Source organism: Pimephales promelas, chromosome 7, assembly GCF_988280905.1.
Source record: "Pimephales promelas chromosome 7, fPimPro1.hap1.1, whole genome shotgun sequence".
In the NCBI taxonomy this organism is placed as follows: Eukaryota; Metazoa; Chordata; class Actinopteri; order Cypriniformes; family Leuciscidae; genus Pimephales; species Pimephales promelas.
In genome coordinates, this window is record NC_142775.1 from 38,771,698 (window position 1) to 38,789,108 (window position 17,411).

The 17,411-nt window shown below is 34.5% G+C and overlaps 1 protein-coding gene across 1 annotated transcript; it reads right to left on the minus strand.

Moving 5' to 3' along the window:
* Positions 1–61: 61 nt before the first annotated feature.
* On the minus strand, positions 62–15,801 carry tank (TRAF family member-associated NFKB activator). The gene is made up of 8 exons (XM_039683567.2): positions 15,663–15,801; positions 14,202–14,415; positions 14,010–14,121; positions 12,457–12,563; positions 10,014–10,081; positions 8,160–8,278; positions 4,265–4,656; positions 62–370 (listed from the first exon to the last, which is right to left on the minus strand). The coding sequence occupies exons 2-8, from the start codon at positions 14,298–14,300 to the stop codon at positions 206–208; spliced, it is 1,062 nt and encodes a 353-aa protein (XP_039539501.2). The 5' UTR covers positions 14,301–14,415; positions 15,663–15,801; the 3' UTR covers positions 62–205.
* Positions 15,802–17,411: the final 1,610 nt, after the last annotated feature.

The window sequence follows — 17,411 nt, forward strand, 5'->3', positions numbered from 1 at the left end:
ACAGTTAAACTGCAACGCCTCCAGCTAAAAAGATTAATTAAGACATAACCACTTCGTTTAATTAAATAAACGACCGCGGAAGGTTCCGCTCTCTTCATCGTGTCACTGACGGACGTGAGCAAATGTGTTCAGAAGGGAAGTGTGCTACTTAAAGCCACGAATAAAGGCGGTTTCAGTCCGGCGGGCGACCCCTTGCCCGCGTGTGTCAATCGTCAGCTTTGTTCTTGAAGTGTGAATTGAGGTGGCTATACATGTGATTTGGGGGTACATCATCCTTACAAAAGGCACACTTCTCTCGGCTGTTCATCTGCTGAGCGTCTGTCCCCGACGCCTGGGCCGACACGTCCGGGAGGTCTGGAGTCCAAAAGAGCTGGACAGAGACAAAGGACATTAGAGGGCAATCATACTCACGAATTATTCATTGGTTGAGCTAAAAGCCAAGAATCAACTATTCAACATGCGTCTGTGGCTCAAATGCACTGAAGATTGTGAATATTGTATGTAGAACTCTTGATCATTTCATGATGTAAATGTAAATGTTATTCTGTAATATTTTGTGATTTTTGTGATTTAGCCATTGGGACTACGGATGGAAACTAGCTTATAGCTACAATCCGGCATATTTACGTGCATGCACTCTAAATAATGCTGGGTTTTTTCAACCCAAATTTGGGTCAAATATGGACAAACACAAATGTTGGGTTAAAAATGGAATTTAAAATTTAAACCCAACTTCAACTTTCACTTTCAACTTAATTACATTTTTAACCCAACATTTGGGTTTGTCCATATTTGACCAAAATTTGGGTCGAAGCAACCCAGCATTTTTTGAGTGTGCATACCATGTGGGTAGTGGGTTCATTAATATGCATTGTCCAAATCAAATCAAATAATTCAATAAAATATTGCATTACTTCATTACTACACTCTAAACAAAGCTAGGTTGTTTCAACCCACATTTGGGTCAAATATGGACAAATCCAAATGTTGGGTTAAAAATTTAATAAAAAAAATGTTACAGTTGAAGTTGGGTTTAAATTTTAAATGACATTTTTAACCCAACATTTGGGTTTGTCCATATTTGACCCAAATTTGGGTTGAAACAACCCTACATTTTTTAGAGTGTACAAAATATATGCACGTGTTATTAATTAGATAAAAATGTGTAAAATATATTGGAGCTGTTTAAATCAAACGATTTAATACATATATATATATATATATATATATATATATATATATATATGGACAAACCAAAAATGTTGGGTTAAACATGTAATTTAAAATTTTAACCCAACTTCAACTTTAACTTACAACTGTAATTTTTTTATTACATTTTTAACCCAACATTTGGATTTGTCCATATTTGACCCAAATTTGGGTTGAAACCACCCTGCATTTTTTAGAGTGTACAAAATATATGCACGTGTTATTAATTAGATAAAAATGTGTAAAATATATTGGGGCTGTTTAAATCAAACCATTTAATATATATAAATATATATAAATATATATATATATGGACGAACCCAAATCTTGGGTTAAAAATGTAATTTAAAATTTTAACCCAACTTCAACTGTAACATTTTTTATTACATTTTTAACCCAACATTTGTATTTGTCCATATTTGACCCAAATTTGGGTTGAAACAACACAGCATTTTATTAGACTGTAGCTTTTACATTTCATTTCGATTTTCTGCTAGTGAGAAAATCCTTTTATTTCTACTTGTCTCACATTCTGGACGCAGTCATATGATAACCAAAACACCTGACTTCATAATCACTCTGTTAACGTAAACTGAGTTTTTTTTTTTTTTAAATGCAATGATGCAAAAAAAAAAATGCTCTTTTTATCATGACACCAGATTTACACTTCATAATTTAGCCATTCCATTCAAAATGTCTGTTTTGCCAACAACACCATGCATTTTTTCCATGCTCTTAAAACAGATGAGCCCAGGTATCTGCAATGCTTTTGAGCTGAAAGAGAGCAAAAAAGAACAGTCCGGAAACAAGTGTAATAGTACGACGGCACAGAAGACGAGGTAATATGTGATTCACAGCTCTCTGTGGTCTTAGCACATCCTAATTGACATCCTAAATGGAATAGCACTGAATTCCTGTGCAGATGTGAGCCTTACATAATAGGTGTGAGTTTCGCGGTTCTCCATATGGACAGGTAAAAGCAATAGGGCTCTTTTCTGTCTTCTTTATATGCGTTTAATTAGATTTCCTTTGCAATTTCACAAGCTGCAAATATATACAGTTGTTAATATGCAACTTTACACACCCCTTCCAGAAAATGTAAGATGTTTAGCATTTGCACAAGCTGTAGAACATATATTTAAATATATTCCACAAGACATTTTTTTATTTTAATTTCAACATGTTCATTTGGTTTCATGTGTCGCCTCCTTGAGCATTAGTATTAAAATATTTTAAAATTTAAATACGTGATTTATTTAAAATATATTAAAATATTTAATATTTTAAAAAAAATTATGATCCCTATATTCTGTAAGGGGCATGTAAACCTGCAAGCACTGTATATAATATTTAGCTTGTGAATTTTGTGTTGTATAACATGCTTTTTAAAATAATATGTAGATTTGTCTAGTTTACATAATATAATATACACGTTGTTCTAAATTAAACCTAGTGAGTCACTACTACTAAAATAGAACCTCATATAATTCAGTTTACTTCAATAGTTTGCTGTTAGCATGTTGCTAAGCTAATAACACAATATTATTAGCATAAAAATAAATACAGTAGCATACAAAAATACTGGGTAAAATCGAAGAAGAATGAAGTCTTTCTAATGCATTAACACATTGCTCATCATCACAATGCATTATGGGATTGCCCATTCAAGGCGACCATTTGAGCTTATAAAACTTAAACTTTGTTATTTATTTTTTTAAATGAGCGATCGTTTTGCTTGATAAGACCCTTATTCATTGTCTGGAATCGTTTAAAGACCTTTGAACAGTTTGCAGTTTGCACTGAAACTGTCTTTTGGACCTTGAACCGTTTGGACCCCATTGAAGTCCATTATATGGAGAAAAATCCTGGAATGTTTTCATCAAAAACCTTAATTTCTTTTCGACTGAAGAAAGAATGACATGGACATCTTGGATGACATGGGGGTAAGTAAATTATCAGCAAAAATTTTTTTTTAAAGTGAACTACTCCTTTTAAGGCATCATAGACACACCACTGACATGAACGCTCCTCAGAAAAGTAGAGTAATTGCTGACATTTTATGCTACTTTTTATGCAGAGATTAGAAATGATTCAAGGAACAAAAACTGAAAACAAATAGTTTTGTTTCATAATGGAAAGCTGGAATTTTCCCTAAAAACCAATGACCAAAGAATTTTGTCCAAGTAAACTTTCAGATTTACCACTTCCTGTTGCATGAATACGTTCGTTTTTCCCGCACACTGTAATTAGGGAAAGATTTCACCTGTCCTGTGCCGACTGCCGAGACTATGCTGTGTAGACTATGACTATGTAAAATGTGTTATTATCTATCAAACACCATTCATCTTCTTTATTCATGCAAAACCAAACAAAACAGAGATTAGTGCATGTGTAATGATGTCGCTGACCTATACAGTGACTGTACACGCACTTTAAAAAGAACATTACCGCTCTTTTATTTCATTCTACCGTTTATATAGACGTCCTGTATAGGGAATGCAGAATTACCATGTCTGCTCAAAAAGAACCAAAATGAAAAATATTGTACTTCTACTGTACAATATGTTTAGTGGCAGCATTGCATGTATTCTTTGCAGGCAATCCCAAAATGCATTGTGATTAGCTCAGTACAAGTAAACAAGGTTAGGTTACACTTTATAAGAGTGTTAAATTTAAAAAGTGACGAGTAGACGAGCATTTGTGCTTATGAAACTTAAAATTTGTTATTTATTTTTGAAATGAGCGATCATTTCGCTTGATAAGACCCTTATTCATCATCTGATGTTGTTTAAAGCCCTTTGAAGCTGCAATGAAACTCTCATTTGGACCTTGAACCGTTTGGTCCCCATTGAAGTCCATTATATGGTGAAAAATCCTGTAATGTTTTCATCAAAAACCTTAATTTCTTTTCGACTGAAGAAAGAAAGACATGGACATCTTGGATGACATGGGGGTGAGTAAATTATCAGCAAAAGTTTTTTAAAAAGTGAACTACTCCTTTAATTAGGATATCAGCAAACTTTCAATGCACCCTGGGTGTGAATGTCCATCTTACCTGTTGAGGTCCTCGTACATTTTCGTGTGAGGCAGAAGATGCGGATGCAGATGTGTGAGCTGAGGAAGAGGGGGCGGGGTATGATGAACAAGACTCCTCCCTCATTGTGTGCAATTGGTCTCCCAGGTCCAGTCTGTGCAGAGGCAGGTCCACCCGTTTATCCGGTGTACTGTTGAGAAAGTCGTACTCGTCGTCCGTGTTCGGGGGAAACTTCACACTCAGGCCGCTAAGGGAAAGGTGGTCAAAAGATGTTTTGTCTGGAACTGCGCCACGAGATGCGAGGGACGCGGAGTTCGAGGATTCGTCGACCTCTGACCTTAGCGGTGAGGAAAATGGCACCTCGGCTTGTTCGGCCGTGTCGTCGGTGCACTGGATGGGCATGGAAAACTGCACTGGAATCAGATAGGAAATCAACAGAACATTTATGTTATTTCGGTGACTCGGTCAGGACCACTTTGAGAATTACATTTAATTACATTTATTTACAGTCTTTGGATTTGGCGAGAGGCTTAAGGCCCCTTGCACACTGAGTCTGAAATTTTCATATGCGTTTTTTCTAGGGCCGTCAGTTAAACGCGTTATTAACGCCGTACATTTTTTTTTTTGTACTGGAATTGTCTTTTGGACCTTGATCCGTTTGGGAAAAACTTTTGCTGATAATTTACTCACCCCCATGTCATCCAAGATGTCCATGTCATTCTTTCTTTAGTCGAAAAGAAATGAAGGTTTTTGATGAAAACATTCCAGGATTTTTCTCCATATAATGGACTTCAATGGGGACCAAACGGTTCAAGGTCTAAAAGACAGTTTCAGTGCAAACTGTTCAAAGGGCTTTAAACGATTCCAGACGATGAATAAGGGTCTTATCTGGCCAAACGATCACTCATTTTTTTTTAAAAAAATACAAAGTTTAAGTTTTATAAGCACAAATGCTCGTCTTGCTCTGTTCAGTGATGAGCGTTCGTGACTCTCCTGTTCGAACTCGTTTATCAAAATGAACAAATCTTGTTTTGTGTCATTTGGTACATTCAACGAACGAAATGAACGAATTGACTCTGGAAAAGATTCATTCATTTTGATAAACGAGTTCGAACAGGAGAGTCATGAACGCTCATCACAGAGCAGAGCAAGACGAGCATTTGAGCTTATAAAACGTAAACTTTGTTATTCATTTTTTAAATGAGCGATCGTTTCACTTGATAAGACCCTTATTCATCATCTGGAATCATTTAAAGCCCTTTGAACAGTTTGCGGTTTGCACTGAAACTGTCTTTTGGACCTCAAACCGTTTGGTCCCCATTGAAGTCCATTATAAGGAGAAAAATCCTGGAATGTTTTCATCAAAAACCTTAATTTCTTTTCGACTGAAGAAAGAAAGACATGGACATCTTGGATGACATGGGGGTGAGTAAATTATCAGCAAAAGTTTTTTTTAAAAGTGAACTACTCCTTTAAACAAGCATTAAGAGGAACAAAAATGGAAACGGACAAGCCTCGTGTAAACGGTGGAGAAAAGTCTCTAATGCTCCCTGCAATCGAATCCAGATACACTGATCTGAAGGAACAGCATTTTTCTCATGTCAATATCTCTCTCACTCATATAGATATAAGTGCATTAGTATGCAAATGCACAGAAAGCACAGCAGTGATATGCACACCATGCAACACTGACTATTAATGAGGAACTCTGTCAATTTTAGCACCAAACAATGCAGTGAGAATTGCTCTACCATAACAACTGTGTCAGCCGCTGCCACTGCAAGAGCAATTAAAATCAGCCAGACAGAGCTCACATTCACCTCCAATGTGTCCTGATCTAAGTCTGCGATCACACCGAGAAGGCACGTGGAGCTAGTAATGAAACATATTATGAATAATAATCATCAAAGCATGGCTTTCAACCTCCTCGTAAACGATGGAGGCATTTTATTTAAAAGGCAGCAAGTCTGAAATCATTGTGAAAGAAAGTAGAGTTATTATTTCTGACTACTTTTTTGAAATTTTGTTGGTTATGAAACACAAAAGATGTTTGGCAGAATGTTTGAGCTGCTCTTTTCCATTAACAAAAGTGCAGATTTATACTGTGAAGCCCCATTAAAGCATCAAAACGCAACATCAAATGCACTGTATTATTCGTCTAGTCTTCTAAAGACTTTTATGTGAGGAACAGACCCAAAGTTAATGAACTCTGTCATGCCGAACTCTCACATTTGTGTTCAATTCAAAAAGCATCGTTTGACATTATTGACTACAAACAGAATTAATTCTCGAATGGGAATGCATAATTTTAAACATGCACAACAGCAAATTAAATTTGAGAGCTATAAAAGATGAGAAGATCATATGGTTTCAGAAGACATAAAATATAGCAATATATTCAAAGTCCAAAGCTTGAATTTGTAAATCACCACCCACTATCATTGAATAAAAAACAGCAGCTTATACATTCAGCATAACATCTCATTTGACTTGCAAAGGTCAACACTAGGGTGAATAAATCATAACAACATTTCAATTCTGGGTGAACTATATAATCTTGAAATAAAAGCATATGTTGATTTTTAAATAGTTAGATTAGCTAGATCCAAGTTAGATCCAAGATGTCCATGTCTTTCTTTCTTCAGTCGAAAAGAAATGAAGGTTTTTGATGAAAACATTCCAGGAGTTTTCTCCATTTAATGGACTTCAATGGGGACCAAATGGTTCAAGGTCCAAATGAGAGTTTCAGTGCAGCTTCAAAGCGCTTTAAACGACTCCAGACGATGAATAAGGGTCTTATCAAGCGAAATGATCGCTCATTTAAAAAATAAATAACAAAGTTTAAGTTTTATAAGCTCAATGCTCGCCTTGCTCTGTTCTGTGATGCGTGTTTGTGACTCTCCTGTTCGAACTGGTTCATCAAAATGAACAAATCTTTTTCCGAGTCATTTCGTTCATTTTGTTCATTGAATTCGAACAGGAAAGTCACAGGTTTGTGCTTACAAAACTTAAACTTTTTTTTTTTTTTTGAAATGAGCGATCGTTTCGCTTGATAAGACCCTTATTCATCGTCTGGAATCATTTAAAGCCCTTTGAAGCTGCACTGAAACTCTCATTTGGACCTTGAACTGTTTGGACCCCATTGAAGTCCATTATATGGAGAAAAATCCTGGAATGTTTTCATCAAAAATCTTAATTTCTTTTCGACTGAAGAAAGAATGACATGGACATCTTGGATGACATGGGGGTGAGGAAATTATCAGCAATTTTTTTTAAAAAGTGAACTACTCCTTATAAGTTTTTTTTTTATTACATGACAAACACTGATATATTTACAGTATGGTTTTCCAGAAGCCCTAACCATTAGTATCAGCCATTAGTAATGCTTGCCTTAGCAAACACTCATAATTGTGTTTGATATACGTATGGGGCAAAAACACACCGTGCTTTCCGTCATGCAACCACGTCCAAAAATACATCTCACTAGCGTATTGTTTTCCAAGTGATTTCACAGAGGACACATAAGTGTGTAACAGTGTGCTGCTTCAAAACAACATTTATCAAAGTGATAATTGAACACGCTCATCAGCTCAGACTATTTTAATGCTACATGGAGGTCAGAGGTCATTGGAGCAAAAAGCCCTTACTATGGCTTTTCGTGGAGTATTTCTGTTTTAATTGCGTGAAAGAACAAACAATGAAATGTGTAATTACTAGTATGCTGCATTACACTACTAGCTATGTAATTACTAATTTGTTGTGACATTTCTAAAGTAATTGTATCTCCACTATTTTCATTTGACCTAATTTAATTAGAATGGGAAGAAACGCACTTGGGTGAGGTGGTATAACAGCTTTAATTTAATAAAGGATATTAGTCCGAAATTTCAAATTAAGTTCTTAAAAATGATTTTACCATTAGATGTCTCATTTCCTTTGTGTATTCTCTTCAGGTGATCTTTCTGCCGTCTGGTTAGAGTCTGAATCCGCTGGAAAGTCCCCTGGATTTCCTGCCAAGTGTCCAGAAAATTCTCACTAATTGAAAGAGAAAGAGAAGTCAAATGTCTGGCTGGGATCTTTCAAAATAATAATGCTAATAAAAAAAAAAATTAATAAAAAAAAACAGCGTTAAGATTAGAAAAATAAATAACTTTATCCAGAATATCCAGTTACTCACACTTCACTGGGAAGGAAAGTAAATAACTAAACAAAGTAACTAGCACAGTTAATAACTAATCTAATTAAAAGTAAATAACCTAACTAAATTAAGTAAATAACCAATTTTAAAAGGAACTTTTTTACTTCATTTAAATATATTAAAATATGAATGGCATAAAATAAATAACCGAGTAAATAAGCAAACTATGTAAATAAAATAACCAAGCTAAGTAAATAAATAAATAATCAAACCAAGTACACATCCAAACTGTAAATAACTAAACTAAATGAATAATTTAAGTAAATAACTAATTAAGCAAATAAGCAAACTGTGTAAAAGTAAATAAACAACCAAAATATGTAACAAGCAAAGTAAATAACTAAACTAAGTAAACAACTTCAATAACTAACTATATTAAAAAAAACATACAATATAAATCATACAATATACATTTAAATAACCTAACTAACTCAACTATGTAAATAACTAAAGCAAGTAAATAACCAAACTGTGTAAATGAATAAACTAAGTAAATAAAAAAACAAAATATGTAACTAGCTAAGTAAATAACTAAGCTAAGTAAATAACCAAACTAAATACACATCCAAACTATGTAAATAACTAAACTAACTAAATAACTAATTAAGCAAATAAGCAAACTAAGTAAATAACCTAACTAACTCAACTATGTAAATAACTAAAGCAAGTAAATAACCAAACTATGTAAATAAATAATCTAAGTAAATATACAACCAAAATAAGTAACTAGCTAAGTAAATAGCTAAACCAATTCAATAACTACTTAAAAAAAAAATCATACAATATAAAAGTGTTTGAGTGCAGATCCTCATAAAATATAATAATTTATCATTAAAAAGTCATTTTATTTAGCATCAAGTACCATCTTTCTGCTAGAATATCAAGTCCTGACATGTAATTTAAAATTAACTGTTGGATTCTATACATTGCAGCCATTGGCGTAAAGCTGGAACACTGTATTGGCCAATCAGCATCCAAGACAAGAAACATTAGATGTGTGCATTATGTGTATAATGTGCATATTACATATTCAGTGCATTTTCTACATGACTGCAATGTTGGAGACCACTTACAACGTATTTTCACCCACTACTACACATGTGGACCAAAAAACGTTCATAACCGGGGCACTTTACCACCATATCCCAAATATCTGGGACACATTTTTCACTTTTGGTGACATAAGCCCTGGTTAACTTAAAGTTAAACGCAAAATAAAGTATAACCGCCCCACTTCTGAATGTGATTCAACATGACATTTAAGTATGTACAGACATGTTCATCTCCGCTTGTTCCAAACTGATGCCATCAACTGAAGTGCATTAGTATTTCATGAGCACAGGGTATCAGGGGTGTTGTTTTTGGATCCGTTTGAATGTTATTCAGATATTATACAAGATATATTCTGCAAGAACAATACAGACCTGCTAATTCCAATAAACAAACTTAACAGGGTTGTTAATCAGTTGTTTTAGTTCAAGTTTGAACCTTTAGACTGGGTGCCTAAGGGACCGAAGTGCAAAATCCTTCATTAAAATTTCAATATTTTGTAAAGTGATATGATTCATCTACCTCTTCATTTCGCCGGGAGCAGATATTGTGTGGGGAAGCATCCCAGAATACTCTGTGGGCTCCTTTATCTGCACAAGAAAAAACAAGAGAAAAAAATATGGCGAGTATGTCAGCGCATTAATTCAAAAATATCAGATTTTTTTCTCTAAATGCATGAACAAGCTGTCCTGAAAAATAGATGTCAGCTGGATAAATAAAAAAAAAGAATAATAGAAATAATGTTTTACCAAAATAAAATGAAGCCTATTTTTAAGATCATTAAAGGGTTAGTTCACTTTTAAAAAAAAACTTTCGCTGATAATTTACTCACCCTCACGTCATCCGAGATGTCCATGTCTTTCTTTCTTCAGCCGAAAAAAAATTAAGGTTTTTGATGAAAACATTCCAAGATTTTTCTCCATATAATGGACTTCAATGGGGACCAAATGGTTCAAGGTCCAGATGACAGTTTCGGTGCAGCTTCAAAGGGCTTGAAAAATGAACAAATCTTTTTTTTTTTTTTGAGTCATTTTCTTCAATCAATGAACAAAATGAACGAAATGACTTGAAAAAAGATTCGTTCATTTTGATGAACGACTTCGAACAGGAGAGTCAGGCGCATCACAGAACAGAGCAAGGCGAGCATTTGAGCTTATAAAACTTAAACTTTTTTAATTTATTTATTTATTTTTTAAATGAGCGATCGTTTCGCTTGATAAGACCCTTATTCATCGTCTGGAATCGTTTGAACAGTTTTCCGTTTGCACTGAAACTCTCATTTGGACCTTGAACCGTTTGGTCCCCATTGAAGTCCATTATATGGAGAAAAATCCTGGAATGTTTTCATCAAAAAACTTAATTTCTTTTCGACTGAAGAAAGAAAGAAGTGGACATCTTGGATGACATGGGGGTGAGTAAATTATCAGCAAAAGTTTTTTTAAAAGTGAACTACTCCTTTAAGACTTTTCTATTGTGAAATTAAAGGGGCTATGTGTAGGTTTTTACTTTAAAAAAATCTTCTTTATTTGTACAAATATGAGCCAACCATGATGTAATAAAAAGAATGATACCTTGACTGTCCACCACGGTTGCCTCTATCTCAATTGTGTGTGAAGGAGTCGGGTCCGAATTGGCTCGAAAATTCACAAAATGTGACGTAACGCGCATTCTCGTCTACTTGGGCTTACATCCGTACGGCAGCCATTAGTAAGCAGTGGCGCTAGCACTAGTGTTTCAAATGGACTCGATAAAAGGAGCGATCAGCCTCCAGTCAATCAAGACACTCACGGAAACTCCTCGTAAGTTAAAAAAAAACAAGCGTGCAAAGCGAGAACGAGGACGAGAGACTGGCTGCAGTTCCTCTAACAGCCACTGGTGTCAGTAACAGTTAGAACTATATATATATATATATATATATATATACACTAACTAACTATATAACTATATAACTATATCTATATATATATATAGATATATATTACAAACAAACACAAATAAAAAGCAGCACAACAAATTTGTAACATTAAATAAAAAATAAAAAAAAACATTTTTTTGCATTACGGTAATGAGAACTGGAGTAAAAATGTGCTTAATTGTTGTGAAAATCATGTCTGACTCTAAAGCGGATCGTATTCGATTCACCCAGCGGAAAATACTTTAAAAAGTCCATTAAAAAGTTTGTTCAATTTCACACAAAAACTACAAACTCCCTTAATTATGGCACCTTTGGGTGAATTTGCTGCAGAATAACATACTTTGTTGCATTTACAGGTTAGGCTCTCTATAGATTTTGAACGGAGGCCATTATCTACCCAAGATTAAGTTCAGGAAAAGGAGAAAGTTGCCATTTCAAACTGTTATGTCTATATCTTTCGGTAACAGTCATCTAAAAAAAGTGACACCTCTCATAAGAGAGAACTCAATTCTCGGTGCCTGTGCTACACTGGTTGGAGATGTGGTCGAGCACAAGGAAGTGTTATGCTCTACTGCCCCCTGTGGGTTATTAACGTGCGTGCGATTAAAACAATTGAGAAGAATTATCACACTGGATTCAATTAGAGAAACATTCTCACTATGGACAGATAGCGATGAAAAATGATATCAAACTGTGAAGAGAGAGAACTACATCTTTTTCACACATTTCTCACAACTTAACCCTCGAGTGAACTGTGGATAACTAGCAAAGCACTGCAAACTCAGCTATTAGGTCTGTCTGTGCTTACAGGCGGTTAACGACGAGAACACAATATAAAGGCTGGAGGGTCTGGGGTCACGGTCAGAGAAGTCCTTTCAGAACAATTACATCACAACCAAATCTGCATTTGCACAATAACTGAGATAGAAAGAAGAAGAAAAAACAACAACATGGTGCATAGGCTTGTGTTTAGACAAAGTGTTGCAAATCACAGAGGAGAAAAGAAAATCAAACATTGGCCAGAGTCACATCCCAAGAGAAAACACACACCAGGAAATGGTTAGTCCTGCGGGGACTAGACGGGTTGTCGGAGCGATGATCGCTAGGTGACAAGGTTTCTACTTCCTTTTTTCTGTATGCAGGCTCGCAGACCTCTTCTAAAAAACAAAAATGAAAAAAAAAAAATAATAAAAATAGGGCAATTTTATGAGTCAAACTCATCAATAACAACATTTCAACACTCATCAAATCAAAGCATGCATGCTAAAATAACACTCTGAGCATGTCACATAAAATCTAATATGTGCATAAACTTGTTTAATAATGATAATACTATAATATCACTTATTGGACATAATGCAGTTTGTTAAATTGTCTGATGCTCTCTCGGTTTATGTATAGTCTTACAGACAGCACAGGTTTGCTCTATAGTGTATTTAAAGAAAACTCATACGTTTTTTATTTTTTATTTTTTTACAACATATGAATACAGAAAAGAAATGAAATAGGAATTATTTCTAAACATTTTTTTTTATTTCTTATATTGAGTATGTCATGCTTTCTTGATTCTTTAACTCAGAGGATGCAATAAACAACCCATTTTTATTGTAACATATTAAAACATATTTTATATATTTATATTCCGTATAAAGAGTGCGACAATGGAAATGTACCCTCATAAATATATAATATATTTTTTATAAGCATTTACTTTATTTTTTACTTTAGTATTTATAATATTATAATAATAATAATAATAATATATATATATATATATATATATATATATATATATATATATACACACACACACACACAGGTGAAACTGGAAAAATTAGAATATGGTGCAAAAGTTCATTTATTTTAGTAATTCAACTTAAAAGGTGAAACTAATATATTATATAATAGACTAATTACATACAATTATATATTTCAAGCCTTTATTTGTTATATGATTATGGTCTGGATTAAACCGCAAATTCGAAATTAGAATATTGTGAAAGGCTTTCATATCTGTAAGCCATAATCATCCAAATTAAAACTATTAAAGGCTTGAAATATCTCACTTTGCATGTAATGAGTCTATATAATATATTAGTTTCACCTTTTAAGTTGAATTACTGAAATAAATGAAGTTTTGCACCATATTCTAATTTTTCCAGTTTCACCTATATATATATAAATTATATTCTTAATTACTGTATATATATATATATATATATTCTTTTTGTAGTTTAGTTTAATTTAGTATTTTCACAATGTACACTATCAGTCAAAAACGTGTATAAACTTGAATTCATTTATATGTAAAATTTAGAATTTGTTTTCTAGACAAAAAATGGTGTCCACATTCAAATTCCTTTACAAAAAGGATAAATACATATATTTTTAATTTCATTAGAGAATCTAGACAAAGGGTGGCGATATTGAAGAAGTTCGAACACAGATAGTTCCCATTTTCCTGCAGTTTTAATGACTGTACTATTACACTATGTATTATGATTATTTCCACATTTTCTCCTTGTGATGCTTCTAAGTTGATTCACACACAGTTGATTATACAGCAAATACGGTGTGTGTAAAGAGAAAACCCCATTACTAACCTGATGCATGTTTACGAACTGAACTGAGCTCAGCTTTAAGATGTAAGATGGTCTTCGCCTGCTCTTCTATCTTTCTCTCCAGCATCTGAGTGTGCCGCTGATACTGCTCGCTCTGCAAAAGCAACGGGTTCACGTAAGTGTGTGTCCGTCCAACTCTCATGCTAACAAATGGATTGCAATAAAAGGCTTCACCTTAAGCAGAAGTTCCTTTCTGACCAACTCTTTCTCAATAGACACATTTCGGTACGCTTCGAAGGCTTTGTTGAGCTGCTCACTGATGTTCCTGTCCATTCCCGGGCCTTCAGTAACATGCCGGACGGGTGGTCCCGGGCCCTCGTCCCAGGCACACACAAACCCCTTCTTTAACTCAGATGAGTGAGATTCGCACCAGACCTGTCAGTAACAGCTAAACACACACACAAGTTTCATCAACACTGATAAAGCTACTAAATGGCAGTTTAACATCTAATATTTAACCAACATCACGTAAATGTGATAAACTTGATAGTGTGAAAGTCCACCTGGTCTACATTAGTGCTTCAATATCGTTATTTATATTAAATTACAAAACATAAAAGAACTAATTCATGAGGAAACCCTTTTAAAATATATGAAGGCACATTTGGTTAAGAAGTGCTTCTTTCCTTCTTTTTAATCTTATTGTACATTTCACATCTGCTGTCGCATAAACTACATATTTTGAAGAATAAAATCATGCCGACAATTAAGAAAAATAGCAATGTTTTCAGTTAGATTCAGTTTGCCAAACATGCAAAGATTGTAATAAATGCCACTCTTTTGAATGCACAAGGAATAATATGTCACTTTAAAATGCCTAAACAAATTCTGGGTCTATCTATGGGGAGGCCGGGACTAATCGTCATACGTTTATTATTTCTCATGGTAGATTTGTTTTTTAAAGCCCATTCCTAAATGGATTCAAACCTTAAAGTATTAGCTACTAAAAACCTATTGAACATTTTCACCATTACTGCCAGGGGGAAATAAAACACATCTCATGACACACTTTGGCTATGCGAAACATGGGAACTTGGCATTAAACAACCTATTTTAGGCTTTTCTTACACAAACAATTCATGAGAAGCAGAAATTTAAAGGTCAACATGCAAAATATCACATATATTGTATAAAAACCACAATATATAAATGACATGCGCCCTAATCTGACATTAAATACTCAGTTTAACATTTCAATAGTGACTACTATACTACTATTGTGTTCACTTGTTAGCAAACATATAAAAAAAACATGATGATATATTGTAATTTAACTTTGGAAGAGTGTGTTCACAATGTGTTTGAAACCAGAACAAAAACTTCTGACTCACATGAGTTATTGAGATAAGTTACAGACCTTGTGACAACTAGTTCCCGGCCTAAATACTATAACAAACAGGCTAATGTGTTTAAAAACAGTTTCCTAGAAACAAAACCAGCAAACTTTATACTTTAAGAAACCACTTACAGTTAATAAAACAAATAAAGCAACAGAAATGTAACACAATAACCCAAACAAACTACCCAATGACCAACTAAAAGCAAAAGCGATCCGTCAAACAGCCTCATATCTCAACAACACAGTGATGTGAATGAAGTTAGTGCACTCATTAGTGTGCATCACTAGCGTCTTACCTTCACTCTAAAACACCCCAAACGCATAGACTTAAAAGCAGTCTGGACATCGCGACGGTGATACACGTATATGTACGCGTTTAACGGGAGGAAATGAACTATTTCGTACAAATGAACATTTTGTATGTTTTACAATGAGCTGGAACTTCCCTCGGGGAATCCCCGAGCGCCTTCGACTTCCGCCTGCTGCGGCTCAGCCAATCAGAGCCGAGTGTGCTTTTGCGCCAGTGTGTGCGTGCGCGAGTGCGTGCAGTGGGTCTGTTATAAATATCACTGTGCTTGTGTATCCAGTCTGATCTTCTGGAACACAAAATAGCATGCTCATATTTGTGTTATTTTTCTTTTATCATGAAGATGCTTTTTTTTTTTTTTTTTTTTTTTTTTTTGCCTAAATGCCCATCCTTGTATATCCATGTTTGGATTGTTGCCACTTTGTCAATTCTGTAGCCTATATGTATATTCTGTGCATACTATATATTTTACAGACTGAACACACTCACTCACTCACACACACACACACACACACACACACACACACACACACAGTATATTTCAAGTTCATTTTATGTAGTATAATGTTGAAGTATATTTTTAAGTATACATTATGTAGTAAGTATACTAATGTCACTATGTACTAGTAGTAAACTTGTAAGTGTACTATTTTAATACCGCTTGGGACTAAATTGGCCCACTTTTAGTACATAAAAGTATATGTTTAAGTGTACTATAAGTGTAACAGTAAGTGCACAACTAGTTCATAATTATGTATCTCATGTGTACTGCAAGTAAATTTATGGGTATACTAGTAGTTTACTTTTTTACTGTAATACTCATACAAGTATACTTTTGAATACTTAATTATACTTTTAAGTATTTCTGGATCAAAAGATTGAGTACAAGAACAGGACAAATATACTTGCTTTTCTCTCAGTATAAGTCAAGTACACTTAAGTGTAATTTGAAGTATATTTCTGAGAAGTACATATTGTATACTTCTGAGAAGTACAGGAAAAATAAACTGAAAGTATACTTTCTTATTTTTTAGTTTAAAAGAAGTATACTAATGGCACACTTGAATAAACTTCTTTTCGTAAGGGTGGTCCCCACAATGTAGGTGATTTCAGGTTTTACTATAGCCTACTTGTGGGGACATTTGGTCCACACAATATAATATAAACATGAACACACACACACACACACACACACACACACTCTCTCTCTCTCTCTCTCTCTCTCTCTCGCTCTCTCTCTCTCACACACACACACACACACACACTCTCTCTCTCTCTCTCTCTCTCTCTCTCGCTCTCTCTCTCTCTCACACACACACACACACACACTCTCTCTCTCTCTCTCTCTCTCTCTCTCGCTCTCTCTCTCTCACACACACACACACACACACACACACTCTCACTCTCTCTCTCTCTCTCTCTCACACACACACACACATACACACACACACACACACAAATAACTGAAGTCAAAAGGTTATAGCTACGTCAACCATCAAACTTCCCCTCTTTTAAAGTAAAGAGAAACATTCCATGTAAAATCAACAAAACTGTCATAATGACATAATCATAATTCTTTCAGGAAGTGAACTTTTCAAGAACAAACAATGTACGGTATCTTATTATTTTCGTGTGTTTGTCAGTAGGCCTAGTATGAGGCAAATTAAGATCTGAAAGCACATACTGTACGGCAAAATGCAATTTATAAACCCTACAAAACTGAACATAGCAATCACGC

Bases quoted from the DNA above. Each gene is read 5' to 3' on its own strand.
- tank (XM_039683567.2), bottom strand. From the start codon at position 14,300: ATGGACAGGAACATCAGTGAGCAGCTCAACAAAGCCTTCGAAGCGTAC. The intron at 8,279-10,013 runs GTAGATGAATCA...TCTTTCAATTAG, and splicing joins GCTCCCGGCGAAATGAAGAG to TGAGAATTTTCTGGACACTT. The intron at 4,657-8,159 runs GTAAAATCATTT...ATCTGATTCCAG, and splicing joins AGGAAATGAGACATCTAATG to TGCAGTTTTCCATGCCCATC.